The 24823-nt window shown below is 34.3% G+C and overlaps 1 protein-coding gene across 1 annotated transcript; it reads left to right on the top strand.

Annotated features, from left to right (window-relative positions):
- Positions 1-1537: 1537 nt before the first annotated feature.
- On the top strand, positions 1538-23752 carry LOC121382755 (coiled-coil domain-containing protein 105-like). The gene is made up of 6 exons (XM_041512334.1): positions 1538-2016; positions 10812-10916; positions 11178-11552; positions 15933-16028; positions 18948-19061; positions 19752-23752. The coding sequence occupies exons 1-6, from the start codon at positions 1654-1656 to the stop codon at positions 19935-19937; spliced, it is 1239 nt and encodes a 412-aa protein (XP_041368268.1). The 5' UTR covers positions 1538-1653; the 3' UTR covers positions 19938-23752.
- The last annotated feature ends 1071 nt before the right edge of the window (positions 23753-24823 follow it).

The raw sequence follows: 24823 nt of genomic DNA, 5'->3' as shown, positions 1-24823 counted from the left end.
GGGGCGGGGGCCCGGCCTTCCCCCTAAATTTTGCGAGTTATAATTTTATTATATAACAGGGGACTAATTTTCTTTTCTTTTTTACGATCCCCATCCAAACCTCCCCCAAAGTTCCCTTGGCATTCCACCTCATGTCACTGGGGACCCCCCTAAATGGATTTTCACCAAAAGCCAATTATGGATTTGGTGAAATCACGATTGTGCTGTCGTGTAAGCTACTAAAGTACTGTCGGAAATAGAATAAAAATGATTTTCGTGGATTATTTCTTACATATTAAACTGACAAGTAAATATTTTGTAAATATTTAATGATAGTCTACCTAATTTAACATTTACTTGTTTGGGCGCTCATTGATGTTCAAGGTGGTGTTTACTCTTGAAATTAAAAGAAAAATGTCAGTAAACAGGTGATTTGTGCACTTAATTGGAACAGACTATAATAAATTTTGGTCAACATGTGTCAATTTCATTGCTGTTACAATATGCGAGGGACTGTTTCTGATGATGGTTTGCCCCTATCCATCTCCAAAACAAAATATTTGTAGTAATTTATAAGTAACTTTTGAGCAAAACTGTCAAGAGCCAATATAACGATCCATTATACCGGTATTAAAGGTGCTATCTCAATATTACCCAATGACAGCTATTGCAAATAATCTTTTTTTTATTTATCTATTTATTTTTATTTAATTAACTTTTGATTTAACATTTAAAGAAGACACCTTTAACAATATGCCCATAAATGATTATAGGAAATAATTTTATCTACTGGTAGAAAATACTTTTTTTAATTGGAGAATCTTTATCATAGCTCACATTATATAGCACCTTTAAATTGTTGCAACATTGTGTAAATTTCTAATGTACTTATATTGAATTTATATTCAATAAATATGCTTGTCATAATTAATAATTTATGCTGCAATTCAAAATAATCCGTTAACTTGCAGTTTTAAATTAAAAGTTTGTTTAAGGGTAAATGAAATTGACACATATCGATCAAAATATGTTATAGTCTGTTCCAACAAAGGTCACAAATCACCTCTTTACTGACATATTTAGTTTAATTTCAAGAGTAAACACTACCTTGTACATCAATGAGAGCCAAAACAAGTAAATGCTAAATTAGGTAAAGTATCATTGAATGGGTATTTACAAAATAATCGACGAAAATCATTTTTATTCTATTTCCGACAGTACTTTTTTTCTTTTTTTTTACTCCGATACAACTGTGTTTGAATTTTGTATGGAACGGGTACGTTACCGCCGTGCAACTCTACCTTTAACTTATTATGAACCGTATAAATTTGTATCACAAGAAAAACGTTTTTGGATTAAACATAGATTTTTTATAAAACTCGAGGCTGTACATTAAAGAGCAATTTTTACTTTTACTTTTAGATTCCTTTGATATTAAAATATTCCTAACATTTCTTTAACAAATCTATCAATGGCAGGCTAATTTTATATTTACTCGAGGATTAATATCGTTTCGCCAATCTGTACTCCACTCAATTTGAGTTAGCGTCTCGTTGCCTGGGACAACATAGGTAAGAACTCGACGGTGAGAAAATAACTGGAGTCGCTTTTCGAACTTGTGGTCTAAGTACCAAGATTGTTGGAAGACTTCGTGGGTTTGTATCAATAGTTATAATGGCTAACATAGCCATAGGACCCGAAGGGTGGCGAAATGCCACCGTAAGAAACGTAAAACTGGCACAGACACTTGCTCAGAAAAGTAATAAAAGTTCCGAAATCGGCAAAGCGCTGGATCCCCTTCCTAACATGCGAGACACTGTCTGTCAGTTGAGTAATGACGAAGTCAGACGATACACGAGAGATGTTCGAGCAGTTGTCGCCAGATTGAGAGAAAGTCTTTTGCTCACAAATGAAGAAATCAAATCTTTAACGCGTACCAAAGAGGCTTTGGACACGTTATTAGAACACTTAAGAAAAGATTTGAAGGTTAACAAAGACAGCATGGAAATAAGAGACTACAGACCTCCACGAGAAAAGGTATGTTTTGTTTAGATAGATAAATAAATAAAATAATAAAAGAAACAAATTGTCATACAGCTTTCAGTTTGTGTTTGTAGTACCAAAAACAGTTCACAATTTAATGTGAAAAATTAGTGCTGTCCATAAGGAAGGAAATGTTTTATTTAGGGACGCACTCAACACATTTATTTACGGTCATATGGTTAAGGACCACACAGATATTGAGAGAAGAAACCTGCTGTCGCCATAGGCTCCTCTTTCTGATTAGCAGCAAGGGATCTTTTATATGCACCATCCCACAGACAGGATAGTACATACCACGGCCTTTGTTACACCAGTTAGTGCTATCCAGTAAGTTGAAGTTAACTTTGTTTTGGGAAAGAGTTTGACCCATACCCGTCTATATCAAAGGCTCTCAAGACTAACCCTAAAACTAACCCTATGGGGGAGGGGGTACATGTCGAACTTATGCCTTGTTTTGTTTAATGACACCACTAGAGCCACTGGCATAGCCAAGATTTTATAAGGGGGGGGGGGAAGCAACCCATATTGGGGGGCAACCCACACTATGTATGTATGAATGGATTCACTGTGCAAGTTTCGAAACAAAATATTCCTTGCTGTCATATAATATTAAAGAGGAAACCAGCGACATTTTTGTATTAATAGCAACTGCCAAGGAATCTTTTATAGGCACCATCCCACAATCAGGATATCACATACCGAGGCCTTTGATATACCAGTCGTAGTGCACTGGATAGAATGAGAAACAGCCCAATGGGCCCACCGACAGGGATTGATTGTAGACTGACTGTGCATCAAGCGAGCACTTTACCACTGGGCTACATGTATCATAAGGACATGATATTAACAAATATAGCGACCCCAAAACCAATCTAGCGAGCCCTACCATATGCCATTTTAATTTTGAATACTGAATAATTTGCACTGTTTGTTTCATCACAAATCTGGATTTTATTTTATTATAGTCCCTATATGAACTGCCAGTGTCATTTCAGGTGATTAGTGCAACAATAAACTGAAGTCACAAATACAGTATTAATCATACCACAAAATGACACAACTTGGAAAAACAATAACTTCTGTTTTCATGTTTAAAATGCATTTTTCATATTTTGAAAAATGCATGTGCATCTGAGAAGTCACAGTGGTGGAGTCACGCTTTAGTCTATTTTTAAGGGTATTTCAATTTCACAGACTCTTGTTTCATTCTGTTGTATCCAAATTTATTACAGGTTTGTAAATTAACCAAACTTAGTTTCCATTTTGCGGGTTGAAATTAGGGTCTAGGTGAAAAATGTGTCTTAGTGTTTAAAAACTAGGGTCTGTCCCTTTAATCAATTTGATTAGCTACTACTGTTTAATGTTTTAAAATTGTGTAGTGATCTCTGAAATTTGCGTAGCAAATTACGACACGATACTGAACAAAGTGTACCATGACACACAATGCAATCTGTATATGTTTATGGTTCATGTATGTGCAAGTGACATGCAATAAACCAAGTATATTGTTCAAGTCAGATTGGCAAAACACAACAATGTACACTAGTAATGTATTCACAGTGAAATGGCCCCAGGGAGCAGAAAGCAAAGTCTATTGATGTTTTATATCAACAGACATTCACTACAATAATCACAGCCTTGGTGTGTTACAAAGAACCTCTCGTGTTGGGCTTCGGCATTGATTAGTAACTATAGATTAGCTCACAAGTCCATGAATTAATCAACATGCTCTCTGCTGCTTATAGAGGGCATGAAGGTGTTTGGTAATGTATAATTAATTATGTCATGGAAATTCCTTGGCAACATTGGTCAGTGGAAGACATAAAGTATTGTTTCTTTGAATATTTAACATGGCATCGGGATGGAATGTAGCTCAGTGGTAGAGCAAACGTTGTTTGGTTGTCATATTGTTTGTTTGTAAGTTTGTAACAGTGATTTTGACTACAACAGAGAAAGCTGATCAATTACAGCTAACAACCACAAATGATTAAATACAGCTAACAGCTGCAGATTATCAAACACAGCTACTAACTGCAGATGACTAAATATGGCTGACAGCTGTATATGATCAAACAAAGCTAATTGACAGCTAGATAATGGAATAAAGCTGACAAGTGCAGATGATCAAATAAAATTGACAACCACAAATGATCAAATAAAGTTGACAACCACAGGTGATCAAATAATATTGACAACCACAAATGATCAAATAAAGTTGGCAACCACAAATGCTCAAATAAAGTTGGGAACTGCAGGCGATCAAATAAAGTTGACAACTGCAGGTGATCAAATCAGGTTGACAGCTGGTCACGACTCCAATTTTGTTAATATGTTTTTTCTTCACTTTTTTAATTTAATTTCAACATATCCATTATATCTTCCATAAATCATGTTCACTGTAATTATTAAAGTTTGGTAACCTCGATTGTGTGGGTGATGTAATGTGCTCCCACTGAAGAGGTTAAGTACTGGAACATTAAGATTGTCTTTTGTGTAGGAAAATCGGTTTACCCGGACAAGTGTATGGACACTATATAACGCTTGGTATTATTGGTTGAGTACAGGATTGATGAATGCTTTAAAGCAGGTCTGTTTAACACTGTGAATTTACTGAATGGTCGTTAACCATGCCTCATGTATCTGCTGGAAAAGACCACTAAAGATCTCAGCACGTTGTAATCCATTACTTGAAGATTTACCCATAGATAAAAACATTTGTGTATGTTTGTATGAATGGATGAAACGACAGAAGTGTATTTTAAGCAGAGATAACCACTTACAGTTTGTAAACACTGTAATTTAGATCATAACACTTTGTGAATACCATAATTTATATCACACTACATATAATTTTGACAGTAATATATATTTTTTTATTTGACAACTTCTGCTTGAATTGACAGATTTTGGTGGCGATAGACTTATATTCAGTCAGCTGTGTTTTGTTAAACATTTTGATTGGTTCCCAGAGTGGTCATTCAGTTTAATGTGTGGCGTAAGAACCAGTCTATGAAAAAGTTAGCGACAAACGGCTGACTGAACTTACCCCTAATTAAAGCAAAGTGGTAAATGCTACTAAAGCTTAAGCCTGCATGACCAAACATTTACTTTACAATAAAGTGTGATAACTATACAGTTCTGTGTTGTAATAAACACAACAAAACTTCTTTATTTTGAGTTTGAAAAAAACATTTTGGCATTACAAATATAACATTTTATAAAGAATGACATCATGAACATTTCATGACATCATATACCATAAAAGGCTTGCTTGTACAGTACTTGTATACATAAACAAAAATTAGGAATAAAGATAATTTTCCCACTTTAGTTTGCTGGGTTACAGGATGAAAATAAAAACAGGCTTTATTACTTGAGACCGGTTTGATCCTGTTCAGGATGAATGGGAAACTCCACTCAGCAAGCCTCAAATATATATCTCCTTTATTACCATCACAGGGTAAAGCTGATATACCCTGTACCAGCCTCTAGTTTAAAGTTACATTCTCTGGTTACCATATTATAACATCATATACAAATGTGAAATACAAGCTCAAATGCACTTTTAAAAAAGTTGTCTGTGTTTGCTATGAACGGATATCGTCAAACGTATACGCTTAATTCGTTGCCTGTGCCGCCATAGCTCGGCAAAGCACAAACGACAGCCTGAGTTAACACGTGCATTTGCCGATTTCAAATTGTAGGGTTCGTCTCAAAAAATTAAAAGAGAAATCTTGCGCTGTACGAAGAATGTTTGGTTGAGGACACGGTACTAGAGTCTTTAGTTAATACCGGTTTGATCTTGACAACGTATTATCGACAGTCATATCTTCCTATTTCAGAATTGATATTTTATAAAGTGTTAGTAGAACTTTCAAAGTTTAGTTTGTATACTAGTTACATATTAATCATGTATATATTTTTAAAATAAAATATACTAAAGTAGACGATGAACGTTTTCACTTCTTAATTTTACGTGTTAAAATTGACAAATTCAAATAAATATTATTTCGTTTGGAAAGGGTAAAGTTGGGGGGGGGGGGGGGTTGTTTAATGACATCAAAGATAAAGAATATTGATTTAATAATCATCCGACCCCATAAAACCGTAAATAAAATATGTTGAGTGCGTCATTAAATAAAACATATCCTATCCTTCCTTCCATCTGCTGTTGGATGTCTAACATTTGGTAATTTTGACATAATCTTAGAGAGGAATCGGGTGCATGTGCAGGGGGAGGGTATTGGAGGTCGAAACCCTTCCTTGCCCAAGCTTAAAAAAAATTGAAATGTATTTTTGGGGGAGCATGGTCCCATATAAACTTCGCTTAACACAGTCTATAACCCCAACCCCGCTGAAATCCCTGCACACGTGCCTTGAAAACCCGCTACATTTTGTTTTAGCAAGAGATTGTTTATATGTACCATCCCACAGACAGGATATCACATACAATGGTCTTTTTGTATACCTGCCGATGGGGATACCTGCCAGCGTAGTGAAACCAATGCGGAGTGCATCATATATGCACCAAACGTAATTGGATTTTCTGTTCTATATGCTTAAATAATAAAAATATTCCAGGGAATGTAGTTTTAAGCATATTTTGTTAATCATTTTAAGTTGGCTTACCGATACGTTCAGTTTTGGGAACCACGAGCAAGATTTTAATGTGGAATAAATGTATGCAATATGGACGATATGCTATAGAAAGAAGATCACCCAAATAATTTTTTTTGGGCAACTAACACCATTATTTAAAAAATATTGTAAGTCGGCTTACTGATATGTTCAGTTTTGGGAACCACGAGCAAGATTTTAATGTGGAATAAATGTATGCAATATGGACGATGTGCTATATAGAAAGAAGATCACCCAAATAATATTTTTTGGGCGACTAACAACATTATTTAAAAAATATTTATGATAGATCATGTGTTCTCCTATTGATGGGAAGAAACACATGAAATCAGGTTATTTTGTTATTATTTTTTTAACGTTTTAGAATTATATAGTGATCTCTGAAATTTGCGTAGGGAATTGTGACATGGTATTGACCAAATTGTTCCCTGAAATCACTTGTTATATATTTAAAAAGTGTATAATCATCTATCAGATTTTCTGTGTCTAATTTCTGAATGTTTAACTTTTGATAGAACTGGGTTGATGATGTGTATACTATTATACTTATTATGCTTTAAGTGTTACATGATGTGCCATTTACACAAGAATGGTGTCAAAAACAGCCACTGTGCAATTGTAAATATATTCGTAGCCACTTCTGTTTTTTTATTTATTTTCATAACATAATAATATGTAATGTATGATATAGATTTATCCCATGAGCTCCATATGTGGCTAATTATATGTGACATATATTTATTATTTTAATATTCTTCTTTTAGATTTTGTTTATAAATTTATAATCCTATTTAATAGTACTATAGTACTAAAAATGACTTGACAATCCTCAAATACAGCTGTATACTTGTCAAATAGGGAAAGTCACACACAAGAATAGCAACCGTATGTGTTGGTTACAGTCAGAATAAGATTAATGGCCACTGTATTATGTGTGACAGCAGTTAATCCTCTGTGAGATTGAGAAAACATACACCTCTCTTTGCTATGTTAATGAGTTACTGTTACAAGAGGTTAGAGATGTAAGATGTGTCACTTTGTTTAAATTGTCAATCACAGTTGGTGAAATATGTAATGAAACTAATACCTGGTGGGTTTTTTTTTTTATTAAACTTTTTTCTGTTACACTGTTTTGGGAACATTACTATAACTAACAGTTCATTGTGTGTGTTTTAGAGATATTATTAACGGGATGTTGTATTTTAGGGACATTACTACAACTGACCAAATGTAAATATATAGCTAAATGATGTCATCACAGACATGTCCCTAAACCACACACATAAATGACAGTTTATGTGTGTGTTTTAGGTATGTTACTATCAACTGACATTTTGTTGCATATTTTAGGAAATCATGAAAATAATGTATGTTATGATATTACTGCATTGAGACAGTTACACACTACAACATGTATTTTTATTAATGCGTCTGGCAAATGCAACTTTTAAAGATGTTTTCACAGAATATAGTTTAGTTTAAGCTCACATCAATTAAACAGTAGCAAATGACATTTGTTTTGACAGTCAAACCTGTGGACGATAGTCATTTGTGTCAGCAGTCATTTTTTGTACCTCTTATGCAGAGCACCACAAAAATAACAGTGTGGAGATAACATACTACATGTACATCTACCTAGTTTCAACAACAACAACAAAAACAATTAATGGACTGTTCGTTTTGCTTGTCCAGAATAGATTTTTTTGTACATATCTGTTATCTTGTTCATTGACATTGCATGATTATTTTCTAATGACATAAAATAGCACTTTCATTCTAATAGATACACATGTTTGGTTGTTTCTTTTTTACTTGGCGGTGACATAGGTTAAAAATATAATGCATCAACTAATTATTGTGCCGATACATCAGACACATTTTTGTACGCCCATCTATGATTTGTCATATTATGGTATGGCATTGTCTGTCCGTTCGTATGTCCGTCTGTTAACCTGTTTTTGTCCAGACCATATCTTGCATACTTTTCATGGTCTACTGCACATACAGTAAATCCTTGTCAGGACCATATCTTGCATACAGATGCATACAGGACTATCAAACCTCACATGTAGGAACAACTTGGGATGGCAGTGTGTCGAGTACTATCACTAGGTCACTGTGACCTACTTTTCATGGTCTACTGAACATAACAGTAAATCCTTGTCCAGCTAATTTATTGGTGGTTCTATATTGTTAACATTACATACATAAAATGTTTTTCTGCCAATATAAATGTGTCACCAGAGTATCCATGCTAAACAAAATTTCCCTTTCTAATAACGAACAATAACTTCATTAATTAGACAGCACCTTCTCCAATGGATACAGTATCATCAGACAAACTGTTCATCCATCCCATTGCAAAACTTTCACATAATTGGAATTAAAATCATACCCACAACATATTCATTAATATCTATGGTTTTCCATCAAACTCCTGACAGGCATATCATGTACCAGACCAGTACTCTTGTTTCCATTAATATCTTGCTCACATTAATTTCATGGTTTATAGTATGTTACTCTATAACTGACAGTCTGTTGTGTGTTTTAGGTATGTTACTATATAACTGATAGTCTGTTGTGTGTTTTAGGGACATTATACTATAACCGACAGTTTGTTGTGTGTGTTTTAGGGATATTATACTATAACCGACAGTTTGTTGTGTGTGTTTTAGGGACATTATACTATAACTGACAGTTTGTTGTGTGTGTTTTAGGGACATTATACTATAACCGACAGTTTGTTGTGTGTGTTTTAGGGACATTATACTATAACTGACAGTTTGTTGTGTATGTTTTAGGGACATTATACTATAACTGACAGTTTGTTGTGTGTTTTAGGTATGTTACTGTATAACTGACAGTCTGTTGTGTGTTTTAGGTATGTTACTATATAACTGATAGTCTGTTGTGTGTTTTAGGGACATTATACTATAACCGACAGTTTGTTGTGTGTGTTTTAGGGACATTATACTATAACTGACAGTTTGTTGTGTGTGTTTTAGGGACATTATACTATAACCGACAGTTTGTTGTGTGTGTTTTAGGGACATTATACTATAACTGACAGTTTGTTGTGTATGTTTTAGGGACATTATACTATAACTGACAGTTTGTTGTGTGTGTTTTAGGGACATTGTCTGTTGTGTGTTTTAGGGACATTTTACTATAACCAACAGTTTGTTGTGTGTGTTGTAGGGACATTATACTATAACTGACAGTTTGTTGTGTGTTTTAGCTATGTTACTCTATAACTAACATTTGTTTGTGTGTTTTAGGTATATTACTATATAACTGACAGTCTGTTGTGTGTTTTAGCTATGTTACTCCCTAACTGACATTTGTTTGTGTGTTTTAGGTATATTACTATATAACTGACAGTTTGTTGTGTGTTTTAGCTATGTTACTCTATAACTGACATTTGTTTGTGTGTTTTAGGTATGTTACTATATAACCGACAGTTTGTTGTGTGTGTTTTAGGGATATTATTCTATAAGTGACAGTTTGTTGTGTATGTTTTAGGGACATTATACTATAACTGACAGTTTGTTGTGTGTGTTTTAGGGACATTGTCTGTTGTGTGTTTTAGGGACATTTTACTATAACCGACAGTTTGTTGTGTGTGTTGTAGGGACATTATACTATAACTGACAGTTTGTTGTGTGTTTTAGCTATGTTACTCTATAACTGACAGTGTGTTTTAGGTATGTTACTATATAACTGACAGTCTGTTGTGTGTTTTGGGTATGTTACTATATAACTGACGGTATGTTGTGTGTTTTAGGTATGTTACTCTTTAAATGACAGTTTGTTGTGTGTTTTAGGTATGTTAATTACTCTATAACTCAGTCTGTTGTGTGTTTTAGGTATGTTACTCTTTAAATGACAGTTTGTTGTGTGTGTTTTAGGTATGTTACTATATAACCAACAGTTTGTTGTGTGTTTTAGGTATGTTACTGTATAACTGACAGTCTGTTGTCTGTTTTAGGTATGTTACTATATAACTGACAGTCTGTTATGTGTTTTAGGTATGTTACTCTATAACTGACAGTGTGTTGTGTGTTTTAGGTATGTTACTGTATAACTGAAAGTCTGTTATGTGTTTTAGGTATGTTACTCTATAACTGACAGTGTGTTGTGTGTTTCAGGGACATGATGGCGCCGATGATTTGCTGTGTGCCGAGCGAGCTCATCTTCTCAACTGTAAGAAGACGCTAGAAGCTCAGCAGAGAAGAGTCCTCCAGCAACTACAGGTAGTTCGGTTTCACTCAAACTTATATATCCTTTATTTTCAAGCCAAATAATACATTTAACCTGAAAATGTGTAATTTTGAGAAGTTAATACATTTAAATAATTCATAAAATATAGTATTTACTTAGCTAATAAAATTGCTTATTTATTTATTTACATTACTAGTATTTACCTTTTATATATTATATAAAAAACTAAATTAAACAAAACAAACCCACAGCCCCTCTCACAGCATTTTCTAATATACAAATTTGTACCACAGGTCTTGGATTGTACGAGGAGGAGGCTGTTTGCTGTAGTGCAAGAAAGATCCAGAGTCCTCGATCTTTTGTGTCATTCACTGGCGTCCGTTGAGTTCTACTGTGCAAAGAGTGCTGAAGAGAGAAGGAACCGAGAGGGGCAGACCTGCTCGCCTGAGAATGATCTTTTCGGCCCTGGCAATGCTGACGGTCTGGCTCCTTACACGCCCGAGTGTGACCTTGCCCTCAGTGATGCAGCCGACGCCCGAGCAAGGTGTGCGTTCCTGCGCCGTGAATCGAGCCAACTGATTGACGCCACCGAGAATCTACAGAGAGCTGCCCACCTGTCTGTCAACGATGGGCTCACAAAGAAAATGGCGGAAACAGTTGCACTGAAGGTAATTGTTAGGTGGTCACCTGAGTCTTAAGTATCAAGTGAGCCTATTGCGATCTGTTGTCCTCCATTGTTGTGTTTTGTTCATCCGTTGTGCATACCCGTTACACATTTTTACTTACTCTAAAACTACTTCACCAATTCCAACCAAATTTTGTGGGAAGCTTCCTTGGCAAATGTGTCTGAAGGTGAGGCCCAAAAAAGGGAAAAATAAGGTAACTTTAAACAAAATAAATTCTTCTCTATATGCTATAACTGAATAGTTTTCATTATGTAAAGGTCAGCAAATAGTTGATGTTTTTATATCATTAATGTTGGGTCCCCCATTTGTCCCAGAGGATGGGGTGAAGTTTACTATATAGTTAATGAGAAATACATTTAAACTGATATTTCATCTTGAACTTCTTCAAAACCAATTCCAAAAAAAAAGAATTGAAGCTTCCTTGGCACATGAAAAAACACATTTGTGAACTCAATCATTCTGACACACACACCTCTGGGATTAAGGGGCAGGACTCAATAGGGGAATATTAAGCCAATTTAAAAAAAAAAAAAATTCTTTACTTTCAGAAATGCTGTAATCAAATAGTCTTCATATATGTAAAAAGTCAATAGATTGTTTTATATAATTTGTTAATATTACTAATGGTGGATCTCCCATTTGTCCCCAGGAGGGGGTGAGTTTACAACAGTTATTTTAGATGTAACCCATGCTTCACGCAGGAAAGTTTAGCTCTCCCCAAAACGATCCTTGCAAAGTGCGGCATCGGATAAGTACAAAGAAGGCAGTGGGCTATGCAGATCAAAAGTGGAGAAGTGATCAGTACAATTGGAAACTGTTTAAAAGGCCTTGTATATTATATTATAATATATATATTTATATTAAAAAATCTGCTTCTCTTCTTCCATATAATGCCATGTCTTTATAAAATAGAAAAATAAACTTGTGAATTTGGTCATTCTGACTTCTCCCCCTCTCCTCCCCCAGGGGCCTGAAGTGTAGGGCCTAAATATGGAAAAAGAAGCCAGTTTATAAAAAAAATTCTACTTCCAGAAATGCTAAAATCAAATAGTCTTCATATATAATATGACTGTCCTCGGTGGCATAGTGGTTAGGCCATCGGTCTACAGGCTGGTAGGTACTGGATTCAGATCCCAGTCGAGGCATGTGATTTTTAATCCAGATACCGATTCCAAACCCTGAGTGAGTGCTCCGCAAGGCTCAATGGGTAGGTGTAAACCACTTGCACCGACCAGTGATCCATAACTGGTTCAACAAAGGCCATGGTTTGTGCTATCCTGCCTGTGGGAAGTGCAAATAAAAGATCCCTTGCTGCTAATCGGAAAGAGTAGCCCATGTAGTGGCAACAGCGGGTTTCCTCTCAAACTCTGTGTGGTCCGTAACCATATGTCTGACGCCATATAACCGTAAATAAAATGTGTTGAGTGCGTCATTAAATAAAACATTTCTTTCTTTCATATATAATATGCAAAAGTCATTAAACGCGCTCTCTCACAGATGGTTGACCTAATTATTGACCCAACAAGGTATTATATGACAATATATACATTTGATTTGTACCTAAAAGTACTTGATTGAACCATCTACATAACCACCATATCACACTTATTATTGATATTTTATAAAAATAATTGAATTATGGGTATAGTCCATAATTCTGAGAAAAATAACGGCTATTTGGAGAGCAGAGGTGTGACGTATTATTTTGAGTCATGTGACGGGCATTCCACAAATAACCGCAGTGCCAAAACGATTTACCAAGCTCGTGTAACGAGAACGCTTGACCATCCTCTGCGACGTAGGGTAAATAGAAAAAAAATAAGAAAAAAAATAAGTTATTAGAAAATAATAAAAACATGTACTGAATGATAATAAGCTTATACATTAATTTATTTTAGTAACAGAAGCATGTTAATCCCGACTAGTTAGGCCTTTGCATCTATAGGTAAATTTATCGTTAGTCGTACGCGAAAAACTCTAAACATCTGGATCACAAACACCTTCATTTTCCACCTTGTCAGATTCATTATTATACAAAATATGCCATAACAGCTGACTTGGGATAGGAATTGTTACATTTTTAAACAATACTCTGAACTAGACGGTATTTATATACAATGTGACTATATATATGAAGGTCGTGTCTATAGCCTCCACTAATGAGGGCTGGCTATATTCACAGCAAAAATGTATATAGGCGGTAAATAAGTACATATATTTGATTGATCCATATTACCAAACCATCTGGAACAGGAGAAATACATATTAAGTACTGTACGAACAGTACATTTTCTGAACAGGGAGGGGTGGGGTGTATATGAATTTAGCGGACTCTTTTATGTACTTTTCCATAGATATATAAATAGTGTCATATTGTCCCTACAGTACTAACAAAAAATTAATTATAATAAATAAATTGATGATGATGATGAAATAAATAAATAAATAAATAAAAATAACAATTACAAATTATCAGCAGCTGAGGTAGATTAACTGAAAGAGAAACTAACTACGGACAGTACACAAACTAACAACAGGGCTTGAACTTAATAATTTTTCACGGATTGCAATTTTGAGGCTGCTTACGTAAATTAAAAAAAAAACATTAATTTTACCGTAAATAAATATGACTAAAAGGTTATTTTGCTGTATTTAGTCACATTTCAAATGCTCAAAATTGCAAGGGGCAATAAAACTCAAAGTACATTTTTTTATAGGCTACTACTAAAGCTGAGACCACTCGCGGGTCCCCCTCTAAATTTATGTAATTTTTTTTAACAACCGCCCTGACACCCACCCCACCGCGAAGTGATTTTACGAGCATTATAATACATGTAATACTACTACTACTACTACTAATACACAATTATTATTCCTATTACTATTATTATTACTACTACTATTATTATTATTATTATTATTATTATTATTATTATTATTATTATTATTATTATTATTATTATTATTATTAGCCTACTACTACTTTTTTGGGGTGGAGGGGCGGTGTTTTATCTGGAGGAGTTTTGGCTATAAAAATGCAAGATTAACGTGCGTGCACACACGCACAAACGGCAGGCTGAACTTGTCCCTGCACGTAGAACTGGATTCAACTGGGTTAAGTAATAATTAGCCAACCTTTGGATGACAAAACATGCAACAGTACACTGGTTTTTTTTACGCTATACATTAAAACCGAAATACCACTTTGCGAACCAGTCAAAATAATTTGCACACACGCCTAATAATAATAATAATAATAATAATAAATGGTGAGTTCATGTTCCAACTGTTTATTATTTTATTTCAGCGTATTCGCGGTTATTTTCGTCATGAAATAATATATTTTTAATTATTTGCCATGTATATAGCCAGCCCTCATTTGCCAAGTCTCTATACACGGCAATCGTTTATATAAAATCCAAAAATACATTATACGGTTGTCGTATATATAGCCTCATCACTACGAGTCTGTTTTTCCGTATTTTTCATGTCTCGTCACAAGAAGAGTTCCAAATTTTAAAAAAGAAGCATATCATGGAATTCCCTTGATCGTAATTCAATTAAAATATTTTGAATCATACAATAACTAGGTTTGGTATTCAAAATGAATGTAAGTTTCATTTATAATGCATATTTAGAGAAACAAGGCCCACTAAATCCGTGATTGAGCTCCTTTAAATGGTTCATTAAAGTTGTGAATTTGTATTAATGTTGGGTCCCCTGTTTTTGCCTAGGGAGGAGTGAAGTTTAATAGTTGTACAGAGAAATGCATATAAACTGTAATTTCTCCACAACACAAAAGTCCAGTAACCAATATTGTACTATTGTATTCTTTATTATTAGGAGAAGTTAGGCCTCAAACATGGGATAACTACTTGTGCCCAATCATTTTGTATCATAATGTGTGTGTATGTGTGTGTGTATGTGTGTGTGTGTATGTGTGTGTGTGTATGTGTATGTGTATGTGTGTGTATGTGTGTGTGTGTATGTGTGTGTGTGTGTGTGTATGTGTGCATGCATGTGTGTATGTGTGTATTACATGCAATAAAATACCGGTAGTCATTTTTGTACATTCATGTATAATTTGCTAACAGATTGCACTTCTGGTGAAAAACCAAGTATAATTATTTTTAAAAATAATTCATTAGCTATCACAAAGCTAGATATTTATTTCATATTCTTAATACTTAGGATTCAGTCATGGATGTGTCCAAAATAACAAGCAAACTCTTTTGCGACAGACTATCCAGGGGAGACAACAGTATACTGTTACCCGTATAAAGATTACTGTAAGTTTGCCACAAGTTGAATTGGATGTCATTGTCATACTTTATGTTTCAAAATTTGACTTGTTCTTTTTAGCAAAACCTTGGTCTTGTTTTGGGAGAGAACCGCCATTCTACCTACAAGGCACAGAGATGGTATGATGCCACTGACAGAGCAAGAGGCTACACCTTGGTATGTGAAATGTTCATTTAAAGTTTAACTTTATGATCAAATTATGAACTATGGGCTGTGCAGTTTTAATCAAGCAAGAGGCTACACCCTGGTATGTCAAATGTTCTTTTGAAGTTTAACTTTATGATCAAATTACGAGCTATGGGCTGTGCAGTTTTAGTCTATTTTACTGTATACTTTAGAACTTTACTGTATATTTTAATGTGTTCAGAACATACACCTTACACAAATCAAACAAATTACATCACTATTCAAGAGAAAATAATCCAAACTATGTCACTATTCAAGAATGTTAACTTTTGTTCCTTTTTCCTTTTAGTCAAAGATTTTAAATATTTTATTATAAAATTGAAATAGCCTTTATTGGAATCAAAAACATACTAATGTCTTTTTATGATATTTGACTACAACTTGGCAAAATGTTTTTTTTGGTCTGGTTTTAACTTTACTTTATTATAAAGTTAATCTTTAAGTGTGGAGGTAACTTTAAAGTATGACAATGCGGCTTGTGAAAGTAGCTGTTATGATTGGTGATATAGCTGTACCAGAATGTCTAAAGTTGTTTGTTACAGGGTCATATCATGAGTGGTGATATAGCTGTACCAGAATGTCTGTAAGGTTGTTTGTTACAGGGTCATATCATGAGTGGTGATATAGCTGTACCAGAATGTCTGTAAGGTTGTTTCTTACAGGCTCCTATCACGAGTGGTGATATAGCTGTACCAGAATGTCTATAAGATTGTTACAGGGTCCTATCATGAGTGGTGATATAGCTGTACCAGAATGTCTATAAAGTTGTTTCTTACAGGATCCTTTCATGAGTGGTGATATAGTTGTACCAGAATGTCTATAAGATTGTTACAGGGTCCTATCATGAGTGGTGATATAGCTGTACCAGAATGTCTATAAGGTTGTGTCTTACAGGGTCCTATCATGATTGGTGATATAGCTGTACCAGAATGTCTATAAGGTTGTTTCTTACAGGGTCCTATCATGAGTGGTGATATAGCTGTACCAGAATGTCTATAAGATTGTTACAGGGTCCTATCAGGAGTGGTGATATAGCTGTACCAGAATGTCTATAAGGTTGTTTCTTACAGGGTCCTATCATGAGTGGTGATATAGCTGTACCAGAATGTCTATAAGGTTGTTTCTTACAGGGTCCTATCAGGAGTGGTGATATAGCTGTACCAGAATGTCTATAAGGTTGTTTCTTACAGGGTCCTATCATGATTGGTGATATAGCTGTACCAGAATGTCTATAAGGTTGTTTCTTACAGGGTCCTATCATGAGTGGTGATATAGCTGTACCAGAATGTCTATAAGATTGTTACAGGGTCCTATCAGGAGTGGTGATATAGCTGTACCAGAATGTCTATAAGGTTGTTTCTTACAGGGTCCTATCAGGAGTGGTGATATAGCTGTACCAGAATGTCTATAAAGTTTTTTTTTTTTACAGGGTCCTATCATGAGTGGTGATATAGCTGTACCAGAATGTCTATAAGGTTGTTTCTTACAGGGTCCTATCATGAGTGGTGATATAGCTGTACCAGAATGTCTATAAGATTGTTACAGGGTCCTATCATGAGTGGTGATATAGCTGTATCAGAATGTTTATGAGATTGTTTGTTGCAGGGTCCTATCATGAGTAGTGATATAGCTGTACCAGAATGTCTATAAGGTTGTTTCTTACAGGGTCCTATCATGAGTGGTGATATAGCTGTACCAGAATGTCTATAAGATTGTTACAGGGTCCTATCATGAGTGGTGATATAGCTGTACCAGAATGTCTATAAGGTTGTTTCTTACAGGGTCCTATCATGAGTGGTGATATAGCTGTACCAGAATGTCTATAAGATTGTTACAGGGTCCTATCATGAGTGGTGATATAGCTGTATCAGAATGTTTATGAGATTGTTTGTTGCAGGGTCCTATCATGAGTAGTGATATAGCTGTACCAGAATGTCTATAAGGTTGTTTCTTACAGGGTCCTATCATGAGTGGTGATATAGCTGTACCAGAATGTCTATAAGATTGTTTCTTACAGGGTCCTATCATGAGTGGTGATATAGCTGTACCAGAATGTCTATAAGATTGTTACAGGGTCCTATCATGAGTGGTGATATAGCTGTACCAGAATGTCTATAAGATTGTTACAGGGTCCTATCATGAGTGGTGATATAGCTGTATCAGAATGTTTATGAGATTGTTTGTTGCAGGGTCCTATCATGAGTAGTGATATAGCTGTACCAGAATGTCTATAAGGTTGTTTCTTACAGGGTCCTATCATGAGTGGTGATATAGCTGTACCAGAATGTCTATAAGATTGTTACAGGGTCCTATCATGAGTGGTGATATAGCTGTACCAGAATGTCTGTAAGGTTGTTTCTTACAGGGTCCTATCATGAGTGGTGATATAGCTGTACCAGAATGTCTATAAGATTGTTACAGGGTCCTATCATGAGTGGTGATATAGCTGTATCAGAATGTTTATGAGATTGTTTGTTGCAGGGTCCTATCATGAGTAGTGATATAGCTGTACCAGAATGTCTATAAGGTTGTTTCTTACAGGGTCCTATCATGAGTGGTGATATAGCTGTACCAGAATGTCTATAAGATTGTTACAGGGTCCTATCATGAGTGGTGATATAGCTGTACCAGAATGTCTATAAGATTGTTTCTTACAGGGTCCTATCATGAGTGGTGATATAGCTGTACCAGAATGTCTATAAGATTGTTACAGGGTCCTATCATGAGTGGTGATATAGCTGTATCAGAATGTTTATGAGATTGTTTGTTGCAGGGTCCTATCATGAGTGGTGATATAGCTGTACCAGAATGTCTATAAGATTGTTACAGGGTCCTATCATGAGTGGTGATATAGCTGTATCAGAATGTTTATGAGATTGTTTGTTGCAGGGTCCTATCATGAGTAGTGATATAGCTGTACCAGAGCGTCTGGACCGACCACTGATTCGAGTCTTTCAACGCCATGTTGGCAGTCAGGTTCCTGAAGCACAGCATATGATCAGGGTAACTGTTATTTATTCATTTATCGGGTGGGATGTAGCCCAGTGGTTGGTGTAGGATCCATCCCCGTTGGTGGGCTCATTAGGCTATTTTTCGTTCCAGCCAGTGCACCACGATTGGTATATCAAAGGCTGTGGTATGTGCTATATTGTCTGTGGGATGGTGCAATAAAAGATCCCTTGCTATATATATCTATATATATATATCTATTATATATCTATATATATATACACCTACCCACTGAGCCCTTAAGAACTCGTTCTGGGGCTGGAGCTGGTACCGGGCTGCGAACCCTGTACCTACCAGCCTGTTGTCAGATGGCTTAACCACTGCGCCACCGAGGCCGGTCTTTATATAACAGTAAATATTTACTGTGGCCACTTAATACAGGTATTTTAGCGATTTGGGATCCGATTTAGGTGGCTGATGGCCGCGTTAGACAGGTGACTGCTTATTACAGGTGCATTTACATTATAAATCGTTTGGGAGGGGAAAAAATGCCGCTTAAGGCAGGTGACTGCTGATTACAGGTAACTGCTAGGACAAGTTTGGCTGTATTTTTAAAAAAACCATGGAGGTTGTCATTCCCAGAACCTCAGAACAAACATTTGACCCAAAAAAGAATTATCACCCCAAAACAAATAACAAACACCCAAAAAGACCAAGGAACTAAAATAAATGATAATTTTACAGGCTGGCGATGGTCTTCTGCAGTCTCTGACGGCAACCAGTCGAAATATTGGCCTGCTTCGCTTGGCACAACAGAAGCTGGACTGTGATTTGAAAAGCAAGAGCGCTGGTCTGGAGTTTGATGGAGATGCACTTCGCTTGCGTCGCAGAAGAGCTGACCACCGCTGGACTCTTGGAAATGCATTCTAAGTCTGTACTGGACATATACTTTTAAAAATACTTAGTACAAGAAGGGGCTTGCCAGCTTTCTTAGAAACCAGTCAGTATTACCATTAACTTTATCATTAAGTCTTTTAATGGACTTTTTAATTTGTATGTCACCATAAGTATTGTTAGTTATTCAGATGTCTCTGTTCATTTTGGGACTCATTAGACTTTTTAGTGTCTGTATTTTATTTTTAAAAAGCACTTTTGTTTACAGTAGTAGTAGATTGCATATGAATCATTTGTGCACATTTATCTGTATTGCTTTTGTTAAAATTGGAAAAAGAACATCACAATTTTATGCTTTTAAAAACAAAAGCTAATGATGTTGCTATGTGACCTTTTAGCTTTGTGTTGTTTCTGTTATAACTGTAGTAATAAATGTACAAATACAGGCTCAAGTTAACAAAACAGGGAGAAATATGATATCAGCTGGAACTAATATACCGTATAATAGGCTGCTTAAATTATTAGTTTTCAGTTCTAAAATGTAAAGTGATGATTACTGGAATATATAAATTAAATTAACTATTTCGATATAGATAGCAAAGATGTTTTGAAGGTTTAGGTATATATTGAGAATGAAAAACTATGTCATAATATGTAATATTTGAAGTTATACCAGTGATATGGGTGTAAATATAAATAGTAAGTAGTTACGGTTGTTTGCTATCTGAGTGACATTTAAGCAAAATGTTATATGAATGTATTATGTTAGTTTTTATTTTTAAAATACTGTCAGAAAAATATTCATCTGTCATTTTACACTAAATCACGTGTGAAAATTAGGCTGTAAATGTACATTCTACTTGGTAGACTAGCCACAGTGTTTGCCTAGCATTGTACAAGTAGTTTGATTTCTTTTCCAGAGGGCTTTCTGTAAAAAGTTAGAACAAAAATGACCGTTATTCTTTATTAAACTTTTAAAGCCCCATGATTATATCTAATTATATAGGATGAGTATTTCTCTTATAACACTAGGAGTTTCACATTTGCTGCTGTTGATGGTTAGTGTACAGATGCAAATTGATTGCATTTCCTATATTCAGAGAATATGTCTTTCATTTGTTTGTACCTGATGATAAAACTGTATAATTAGAAGTTCAGTTGTGTTTAGGATATATTTTACAAGTACCCATGTATCTATTTGTTTCAACATAATTATTTTGCATATATATACATGTATATATATATATATATATATATATATATATATATATATATATGTATTTCATATTCAAGGTACATATTGGAAATGTTTTATATTATTTGTAGTAACTTTTACATGTAATACTATTTATTAAAATAGTCAGTTAAAACTAATTATTTAGTGTAATATACAAAATATGTGCATTAATGGACAACTAGATCTGAAGATGCTGAATAGTATTAAAAACATCAGTATTGATACTAGATTTTACTGCAAATCATGAAATTTATGGCAGCAAGCTGTTAACGTGAAAACATAATTACTGGATGCATTAACACAAAGAATTAAATTAAGAAAACCAAACACACAGAACAAAATGTTTGTTAAAATGCAAGCATTTTTTTATATGTCAATTGAAAGTGAATTTACAACACACAGAACAAAATGTTTGTTAAAATGCAAGCATTTTTTTATATGTCAATTGAAAGTGAATTTACTGTGTCCAAGAAAAATTTAACTTTAAAAAAGTGCATTCTGGAGAAACTGTCCAAAAGTTGTTGTTGTTCACACAAAACAGATGCAATATATTCCCAAGTAGATTCACTTCTGTGATGCTCAAGTAAGATGTAGAGGAATTTACTACTAACCAAATATGGCTTTGTATGCTACTATGAGACTATCAAAACAAGTCATTAGCAAATGTGGGTTTTTTCCTTCTACATTTTGGTATGAATAAAACTACAGAATGTACTGTTACTATATTGTTGAAACACAGTTATACATTTGCTAAACAGTATTATTGGCATTGATCAGCATTACTATTTTTTTTATCTCTTTTTATTAGCATGTGAGTAAAGTATTTTTTTTTTTAAATGTCTCCATTTTTGAGAAATGTTTTTTCTTCTACACTTTGTTAAAACTACTATTTTTGTATTAGCTTTAAACAAATGGTTAACTGTTGTAGGGATGTTTGTTACCAATCGCATGAAAGTAGCCACATTGAGTAATTAACCTTAGTACCATAGTATTGGTCATCTGTTGAGCATTTATATTCATTCTGAGACTTTAAAATTAGTCTGCAATATTTATGGTTTTGCGAGAATTTATAACAAAACTTGCCTTCTAAGAATTTAGCAATATTTTGCCTAAATAAATATGGCCCTTTTTGGAAGTGAAGACTTGTAATTAGCAGGTATGTGGCCTGTGGGCTGATGTAAATCACCACTGTTCCAGAACTTTTGAAAATAACAACATTTCAAAGGTATGTTCTGATATATAGTTAATCATCATATCTTGGAGGGGCGGGATCTTGTTTAGTCAGTAACATTTGACCGAGGTGCTTGCGTCATAGGATCGAACCATCTCAGTGGACCCATTCTCCCATTGTTTCCCCCCGTCCCTTCAGTGCTCCATGACTGCTATATCAAGGGATGTGGTATGTGCTGTTCTGTCTGTGGAAAAGTGCATATAAAAGATCCCTTGTTGTTGGTTTTCTCCAAGATTTAGACTGTGTCAAAATTATCAAATGTTATCAGATGATTAATGAATCAATGTGCTCTAGTGTTGTTAAAAAAAACCCATACTTTAACCGTTTCATACCATGGACTTCCGTCTAATGCCTTTTCCATTTTTGTGGCAGCTCAAGGTAGGTATGGCTGTGATAAATGTTTGGAACAGCTGTAACAAGTAAGCAGCAATGCTTATGAAATAAGATTTGAGTAAGTTAACTGTAGTGCATTAGTTCATCAAGTAGAATCATTAATGTATTTTGCTAGTAGGTATGAGTGCGTGGTGGTGCACCTTAAATGTTACCCGTGTGTCATGAACAAGAATCAATCATTCTGTTACACTGTTTTAATAAGACAAAGATTTCATTTTGGTTTCGAACTTTGCTGTGATAGAATTCAAACAGTATTACTGTCAAACTTGCTTGGGTATTGCATTATGTAAATATTTTATGTATCAGTATTGCCTCTATGCCTTAGGAAATAGTGATTGGTTATTATGAAAAGTGGAATATATTGTAGTCATTTACCAGTATTAGAACTTGGCGTCAAGTACAAATACATTAAGACATTTTGAGAATGTTCAGTAGTAGATTAGAGTACCGTGAGGAGCTGATTGTAATGTTTTTTTTTTTAATATACATGTTGTGTGAAATCTGTGATATTTGTTTTTAGTTGTACAAGAACCAATGTAATTCCACCAAATTAGTTTATTTATAGTATTTACCTGTATTACAAATAACTGGATAAACACAAAACTGGGATTTAATTTTTTTTATTAAAGATATTGAATAAATTTAAATATCTTTACAACGATAATAAAATGTTATAATCTACAGTGGCACCATGAAGAAATTATTGAATTAATAAAAATAGCACTTTTTCTTCTGTCAGTACATGTACACATTTTTAATTTTTTTTTTTTACAAATTGATGTACTAGTTAATGAAAGTATTAACCAAAATATTTGTTAGGTGATTTTTATATAATATATACAGAACACATTTAAATTTTAATTATTGTATTTATTATAATTCTACTTAGAATTTGTTTTATTAAACTTTCAGAAATAATTTTACATGTACTTTGTTACTTTTTGTCTCACAAATGCTGTTTGAAGTGCTTTTGACAATAAACACATTGTGTACAAATTTAGTTTTCGTTGTTGATGTATTCCTAATGATGGTACATGTATAATGCTGCTTCACAATACGATGTACATGCAACTCTGCAAAGTTCATCATAGGATTCTGCTTCCACAATGGAATACCAAAATATCTATACACCTAATTTGTACGATTCTGATGAAATCCTACAAACAAATCTCCAAATCCAATGGCTATTATCGTAGTAATAAAATTGGTAATTTTTATCCAGTGCATTAGATTTCACTTAAGGTGTTTTTTTTGCAGTAATATTATTTGTAGCTGCTGAAGGTTTGTGGATGTTCAAAAATGAAATGTTATTTTATTAATTTGATATAATTAAAGCTTATTGTATTTGTTTTTGAGGTCATCATGTTTAATGTGGACATATATATTCTGAACACCTTTATTGCCTGAACTTTGGGGCAATCTAAAGCCCTGTAATCCTCATCCACCTAGAGGATTGCTACCATTTTATTTTTTATTGGTGGTACAACAATTGACAAGCTGAGCAACATGACATGATGTATTAGGCAAGACATGATACAGCACATGATACAACACATTATATAATGAAATTCATCACCAATTTCGTTATTTACACGCAGAAAGCATGTTCTATTTGTTAAAAGTTATTATTTTTCCATCTGCACTTTTCAATGGGAAGATAATAAAACAAGATGCTTTAGATGAGTTACCAGTGTCATTGTGCCATGTTTGTAAGAACTGATCCTGTAATCTTAATACAATTCAATGTCTGGAAAATACTGCTAAACTAAAGCTGAATCTTTTTCACCCTCTAGACATCTTGCACAAATACAAGTGCGATACATGAACAAGACTATGTAACCACATCTGTGAAAAAAGTACACGACTCCTTTATCTATACAGATAACTCTAATTACATGTTCAAAATTTCAGTCACCACATAACGGTACATCTTTGAGTCAAAATATCTTGACGTTCTACTCCGACATCTATCGAAATATCCCCAAAATAATACTTTGATATTTTTTCTCAGCTATACCCCTTTCAGACACAAAGTCACAAACACTACTTCAGTTAATTTTA

The sequence above is a fragment of the Gigantopelta aegis genome, chromosome 10 (genome assembly GCF_016097555.1).
Source record: "Gigantopelta aegis isolate Gae_Host chromosome 10, Gae_host_genome, whole genome shotgun sequence".
NCBI classification, from domain to species: domain Eukaryota; kingdom Metazoa; phylum Mollusca; class Gastropoda; order Neomphalida; family Peltospiridae; genus Gigantopelta; species Gigantopelta aegis.
Note: the sequence above shows the minus strand (reverse complement) of the source record. Positions and strands in the feature narration are given on the sequence as shown.

Coding starts and splice junctions, on each gene's coding strand:
- LOC121382755 (XM_041512334.1), top strand. CDS start 1,654: ATGGCTAACATAGCCATAGGACCCGAAGGGTGGCGAAATGCCACCGTA. Junction 2,017..10,811: donor ACAGACCTCCACGAGAAAAG/GTATGTTTTGTT, acceptor TGTGTGTTTCAG/GGACATGATGGCGCCGATGA. Junction 10,917..11,177: donor GAGTCCTCCAGCAACTACAG/GTAGTTCGGTTT, acceptor TTTGTACCACAG/GTCTTGGATTGTACGAGGAG.